Source organism: Symphodus melops (assembly GCF_947650265.1).
Source record: "Symphodus melops genome assembly, chromosome: 13".
Taxonomy (NCBI): domain Eukaryota; kingdom Metazoa; phylum Chordata; class Actinopteri; order Labriformes; family Labridae; genus Symphodus; species Symphodus melops.
Window position 1 is genome coordinate 25,900,879 of NC_136703.1, and position 7,007 is coordinate 25,907,885.

The 7,007-nt window shown below is 49.5% G+C and overlaps 1 protein-coding gene and 1 long non-coding RNA gene across 2 annotated transcripts; both read right to left on the reverse strand.

The window, feature by feature from the left end:
* Nucleotides 1–1,651: 1,651 nt before the first annotated feature.
* abcd1 (ATP-binding cassette, sub-family D (ALD), member 1) lies at nucleotides 1,652–7,001 on the reverse strand. Its single transcript, XM_079358646.1, has 11 exons — nucleotides 6,935–7,001; nucleotides 5,923–6,103; nucleotides 5,702–5,844; nucleotides 5,435–5,624; nucleotides 5,249–5,343; nucleotides 4,410–4,555; nucleotides 4,161–4,306; nucleotides 3,618–3,702; nucleotides 3,397–3,522; nucleotides 3,119–3,206; nucleotides 1,652–2,617 (listed from the first exon to the last, which is right to left on the reverse strand). Exons 1-11 carry the CDS (start codon nucleotides 6,989–6,991, stop codon nucleotides 2,507–2,509), a joined length of 1,368 nt encoding a protein of 455 aa, XP_079214772.1. The 5' UTR covers nucleotides 6,992–7,001; the 3' UTR covers nucleotides 1,652–2,506.
* LOC306833408 lies at nucleotides 6,115–6,919 on the reverse strand. The gene is made up of 5 exons (XR_013780347.1): nucleotides 6,854–6,919; nucleotides 6,482–6,805; nucleotides 6,356–6,391; nucleotides 6,230–6,307; nucleotides 6,115–6,181 (listed from the first exon to the last, which is right to left on the reverse strand). It is a non-coding gene; the product is annotated as an uncharacterized lncRNA (long non-coding RNA).
* Nucleotides 7,002–7,007: the final 6 nt, after the last annotated feature.

Sequence of the window (7,007 nt, forward strand, 5' to 3'; positions counted from 1 at the left end):
CATCACTCTGTAGCAACGTCATCTTATACACCTCCATCAACTGTGTGTTTCACTTCATGTGAACAAGAGTTTTAGCAATAAACTCAATCAGTGAGACGTCTGTCTGACAGAGAAGATCGTCACTGAGCATGCGCAAAAACTTCTCCGTCACCTGTCTGATTGGTGCCATCCAGGACGCAACACCTGAACCATGGCCTACACACACACACACACACACACACAGTGTCACAAATGATTGTGTGTGTGTGTGTGTGTGTGTGTGTGTGTTTGGGAAGGGTGGGGGTGTTGTAGACCTACTTGATGTTTGCCTTGTCAGAGGATCACGTGATGTTGACTTCCCTTCAGGAACGTCAGTAAAGGTGACTACTGAACTCTTCTGTCACTAAAACATAGCGCTCTGCGTGCGTGCGCGTGCGTGTGTGTGTGCGTGCGCGAGTGTGTGTTTGTGTGTGTTGGAATGTCAGCTATTCAGTGGCTGCAGGCTGCGGGCTGAGCCGTGCCGTGCCAGGACAGGCTGGGAGCAGCCGACAGACAGTCTCTATTCAGAGTCATAAACAGTTCAGTGCGAAACTAAAAGACACTTTAAATCTCCTCCCTCACAGAACCCCGTCACACAAACCTCAGAGTTTAAACCCGCAGACTGCAGCCTCCGTTTAACTGCTGTGACTCTCAAACCCGCAGAAACCGCACAAAAAAACTCACATTCAGTCAAAGACTTGAAGCCGAACCAAAGACAGAACCCTCCTGGATCCAAACACACCCTCTTTGTTTCATCTCTATAATTATTAACAACATAACAGACAGACATTTTAAAATCGTCGCTTTTTTAAAGGGGATCCGGCGCGCTGCTGTCAGACACGCCTGACTCTCTCACACACGCGCGCGCGCTTCCTTCCTGCAGCCCCGGTCGACTCAGAGCCGTCAACAGGACCTCGTGATCCGGGTCAGACTCACCTGAGCTCGGCGGGGTCAGAACCGGCCCGGAGAAAAAAACTTCCAAAAACCCCGCAGAGACGAACCTGCTCGATCCGCACCGACAGCCGCACAACAGGTCCGACAAAGACCCCGCCCCGCCCCGCTCCTCTCCCCGCAGCGCCGGGAGGCTTTTCTGTCGCTCCTCAGGGCTCCGGGAGGCGAACCGACAACCTGCTGCAAAGGGGTCAGAGGTCACGGAGCCTGAGAGGGCCTTCAATATAAACAGCCCACAAATTATGATTTTAATGTTTATTAAACTGCAGACTGTTTGTTAAGTTTTCATCATATATTCAGGAACAAGATTTCTCTAGATGAGAAACTTGATGATTTTCTGATTCTTAAAGTCTCAGCAGCTCGCGGTCCAACAGGATTCTGGTTCTGCTTTAAGATTCTGTCTGTATAACTGATGTGGAACAAGCAGAATGAGTCTGGTTCTGCTCCTGGTTTATGTCCTAGTTCTCCAAAGTTCCTGGACCTTCGCACTACCCCCCCTTAGCTGGGTCTTTATCAGGGCTCCATCTTTGACTCTGTTAGATTTGTAGTTCTTTAAAAGGATCAGTTTTGGGGTAAAGCGGTCGACTCGGGGCTCAAAGAGTGAAACACACTTCAAACTCTTATTCTGAAACATCTCACGGCTCTTTGTAACTTTATTTTGAAAAGCAACAGACAACAAGAATCATTTCTAATCTTTTATTTTGCAAAGTAACACAAAAACAATCATCATGTGACGTCATCAGCATCAAATCAATCAAACCGCTTATTCTGTCAAACACTTATTAATGTCAGCTGATTGAAATCTGATTGACAAATTTTTTTTTTTTTTTTTTTTTAACTATTTCAGTGAAACAGCTTCAATAAAAACATTCATTAGAAAATCTAAAAAAAAATAAAAATTGTGACCTCTGACCTCTCTCAGTCTGATGGGTCAGAGGTCACCCTAATGTGAACTCCCCCAGACCCTGAATGTGCGTGCACACGTAACACTTAAGTGGTCATGTTAAACTGTAGAGAACTTCCTGCTGTAACCATGGAAACCGCTCGGGTGTGACACCTGAGTTACACCTGTTTGACTCAGGAATAAAAAAATATCAGGAAGGGTTCAGGGGCAGGAAAGAGCGTAGGAAATCTGAGCTTTTGTGTTTGCAGCATGTACAAAAAGGAAGTGAGGTCACTGATAGTTAGTACTCCTTCAAAATAAAAGTCAGATAGTGAAAGATTAAAGAACAAGACGCGAGGACGGACACATAAAATATATTTAATATGATTTATAATTTCATTAATTCTTAAAATAAAACCATCTATAGTATCATATATGTGTCTATTTATATTTCTATATTAGGACGTGTGACATCACTGATGACATCACAGTACAGTGGGCGCTGTATCTGACAGGAAGTGACATTACAGCTGTGGTTCTGATTTGTCAATCGCCACGGTCTAACGGAGTCATCAACAGATGCGCTGGATCCACGCCGCGTTTCTTCATCTCGATAACGACCTGGCGTTAAACCTCCCGAGTGTGTGTGCGTGGTCACGCCGACTCCTCGCCCTCTCTCTCCCCCAGCAGCAGACACAGCTCGCTCAGCCTCTGTTGCATCTTGGGAATCCCCGACAGCTGATCCTCCAAACGCTGCTTCTCCTCCTGCAGGACGGAAAGTGTCATTACACCGAGTTTAAATAAAGTTTTCACACAAATGACGCACGCAAGCCCACGGAGACAGCTGATTGGCCGAAGTATGCTCTCTGTTTAATACGCACAACAACGTACTAAAACAAACACTGTCTTTGGACACGCCCCCTTCACCCCGCCCCCCTCACTTCCTGTTTCACCAGCCGTCTGTGAAACAATAAACAGCGCTGTCAAAGCTGCGGACCTTCCAGTGACGAGAGCGCCGACCCGACCGCTGAGCCACAGCCGATCCACGAGGGACCGTTAGCTGAACATGCTCCTGGAAACATCGTCCTAGGGTGGGCGGAGCCATCTCTCCCCCTTACGTAGTGACGGGCTAATGTTCGGAGAGGGAAGCGGCGTTCACGGGGAAAAGAATGTATGAAGGTGTGCGAGCGTCTGAGTGACACGCCAACATGCTGCAGGAAGTGTTGATCGACTGGAGGTTAGTTTGATGTTCAAACCAGGACTCACCTGCAGAGAGAGGCGGGTGGAGGCGTCCAGGCGCTCAAAACGCCACCCGCCTTCGCCATCAAACTGCAGCAGGTGAGAGTGGTACTTCCTGTCAGAGGAGAGAGAGAGAGAGTGAAGGTGTGTTAGAGCTTTGCTGCCCCCTGCAGGAACAACATCACAAAAAAAATCACACCTGAGAGGTGTGTGTGTGTGTGTGTGTGCGTGTGCGTGCGTGTGCGTGTGTGTGTGTGTGTGTGTGTGTGTGTGTGTGTGGTGTGTGTGTGTGTGCGCGTGCTGACCACAGAGACGGTCTGTGTGTGATTGACAGCAGGGCTATCCCAGCATCCTTTGCTGCCTGGAAGATGCTTCCCTCGACGTCGATGCTGACCGCGCTCGTACACTCATCGAGGAGAGCGTAACGAGGACTGGGCGAGAGAGAGAGAGAGAGAGAGAGGTGTCGTAAAGGTGTTTCAGAGATAAAGAGATCTGATTGGTCGACAGTTTGTCAATAAATATTTACCGATGGTAGAACATGCGAGCCATCCCCATCCTCTGTTTCTCTCCTCCAGACAAAACGTCCCTCCAATCACTGACGGCCTCCCAGCCTGCACACACACACACACACACACACACACACACACAAACACACAAACACACACACACACACACACACACACACACACACACACACACACACACACACAAACACACAAACACACACACACACACACACACACACACACACACACACTTAGACCGTGTGCAGGAGTTTGCAGCAACATTTGATAATTACAAACGAGATATTGTCCAATGTTGGGTGTGACTTCTGTTTTTGTTGCCGTGGTTACGACGTCCTCAGTTTAAAGTTCGGCTGTTTGCTGACGGCGTGTTTGTGGTCAAGAGAACGTCCGGGTTAAATCTCTGCTTTGTTCGGGTGTTTACAAACCGCCGAACCACGGAGGAGATCCTCCAGGAAGTGACATCACAGCGGTCACGCCCGTGCAGCGTTCAGGCACTCTCTGTAAAGCTCGGTGTTTGTGTCTCTCTCTCTCTCTGCACTCACCTCCCTCTCTGTCCAGGATGTAGAGCAGGTGGACTGTCCCCAGGATCTGCTCCAGGACAGAGTCCGTGACTCCTCTCTGAACCATGTCCTCCACAGAGTCCGGGTAGATCACCTGGTCCCTCAGAGTCCCCTCGGACATGTAGGGCCTGAACGTCACACACAAAGACACACACAGTGGATCATGTGGCCTGAGAGTATAGAACATGTGATCAGGCTCCGTCAGATCCAGGGTCAGGACTAGTCCAGTACCTCTGAGGGATGTAGAACATGTGCTGGGGCTCCGGGCGGTACAGCACTCCTCCATAAACGGGCCACAGTCCACTGAGGATCCTGAACAGAGAACTTTTCCCACAACCGTTTGGACCTGTGATCAACACGTTCATCCCCTCCTCCACCTGAGACACACACACACACACACACACACACACACACACACACACACACACACTTAAATCATTACATTAAATCACGTGTGTGTGTGTGTGTGTGTGTGTGTGTGTGTGTGTGGTGTCATAACGTGTGTAGGAACAAACGGCTTCCGAAGCGTGTTAAACTCTTCGTACACGAGACCCCTTGACAACGACTCTTTGAGAACTGACCAATCACAGAGCAGCTTTCAGATCAAAGGTCATGGATCAGAAAACAGAGAAGAGTTTTCTTCTTCTGTGGTGTTTACTTCCTGTCTGTGAGTCAGCCCTCAATAGTCACTGCATTGTGTGTGTGTGTGTGTGTGTGTGTGTGTGTGTGTAAATGCTAATGAGCTGCAGCATTGACCTTTGACCTCAGCAGAGAATGAGAGATGGAAAAGGAGATGGGGGGGGGGCTGCACTGAGCATGCTCAGAAACACACTCAGTTGGAGATGAAACGAGTGAGTTTGAAATAAAATATTTTTTTATTTTATTCTAATTAAATATTTAAATGATTTTTAAACCTTCAGCTCAGAGGAGTTCGTCAATTTATAATCAAAGATTCATCGTTTTTAATCTGAGCAACACTGACACCATGTGGCCACCAACTGACACTACACCTGCTCTGACTGTGTGTGTGTTTGTGTGTGTGTGTGTGTGTGTGTGTGTGTGTGTGTTACCTGGATGTTGAGACAGGAGACCACCACGTCTCCGGTTGGTGTGATGATTGGCAGATTCTCACAGCGAATCCCCTTCTCCACACTGATCACATGACCTGCAGACACACACACACATGCACAGCTGAAGGTCAAAGGTCACGTTGCTGCTGCATTGTGAGTCGGGCTCTCTGATCACCTGCTGCTCACCTTTGATCTGCAGAGGACCGCAGACCCTCTGACCGTGCTGGATCACAGCTCCTCCTCCTCCTCCTCCTCCTCCTCCTCCTGTAAGCTCCTCCTCCGTGTCTGCCGAGCGGCGAAAGATCCCCTCGTTCACATCCTCAAACACATCCAACATCTCCGACACCCGGGACGTGTAACCTGCCAGCTCTGTCACCTGGAGGAGAGAGAGAGAGAGGTGAGCACACGGAGCAGGAGACAGGAGGAGTCAGAGAGGAGGAGCAGGAAGTTCACCTCCTTGTAGGAGCTCATGATCCTCTCCACGGCGTCAGCAGCGGCGTTCAGCAGGTTCCTCGCCGTGGTGAAGGCCTGCGTCCTCTCGCTAACCAGATCCTCCTCCTTCATCACCAGAGCCGCCTGCTTGACCTCCTCTGAGTCTGGTGACATCACAGGTCAGAGGTCACGCTGTGTCTGTGTGTGTGTTTACTTTGTAACTATTCTGCGTGTGTGTTTACCAAACTGGGAGTATCCCGTGGCGGTGATGATCGGCACGGCGACCATGACGAGGCCGGACGCACTCCACACGTACTTCATGAGGAACTGTTCCAACATGACGTACCAGAGACGCTTCAGCAGGATCTGATGGATCTGAGACGACAGCGAGCTGTAGCTCCTCTGCAGCTGGGCCATCTCCACCTACGAATCAAACGCACCCTTTAACATCCACGCCATCTCCACCTACGAATCAAACGCACCCTTTAACATCCACGCCATCTCCAACTACGAATCAAACGCACCCTTTAACATCCACGCTATCTCCACCTACAAATCAAACGCACCCTTTAACATCCACGCCATCTCCACCTATGAATCAAACGCACCCTTTAACATCCACGCCATCTCCAACTACGAATCAAACGCACCCTCTAACATCCACGCCATCTCCACCTACGAATCAAACGCACCCTTTAACATCCACGCCATCTCCACCTACAAATCAAACGCACCCTTTAACATCCACGCCATCTCCACCTATGAATCAAACACACCCTTCAACATCCACGCCATCTCCACCTATGAATCAAACGCACCCTTCAACATCCACGCCATCTCCACCTACGAATCAAACGCACCCTCTAACATCCACGCCATCTCCACCTACGAATCAAACGCACCCTTTAACATCCACGCCATCTCCACCTACGAATCAAACGCACCCTTTAACATCCACGCCACCTACGAATCAAACGCACCCTTTAACATCCACGCCATCTCCACCTACGAATCAAACTCACCCTTTAACATCCACGCCATCTCCACCTACGAATCAAACTCACCCTTTAACATCCACGCCATCTCCACCTACGAATCAAACTCACCCTTTAACATCCACGCCATCTCCACCTACGAATCAAACGCACCTTTTAACATCCACGCCATCTCCACCTACGAATCAAACTCACCCTTTAACATCCACGCCACCTACGAATCAAACGCACCCAGCAGTGCGGCGGTGGTTCCGTGTACCTTGTGTCCGCCGTAGAAGGCGATCTCCTCGGAGTTGGCGATGATGCGTGAGTGCATGTATCTCAGGTCTCCC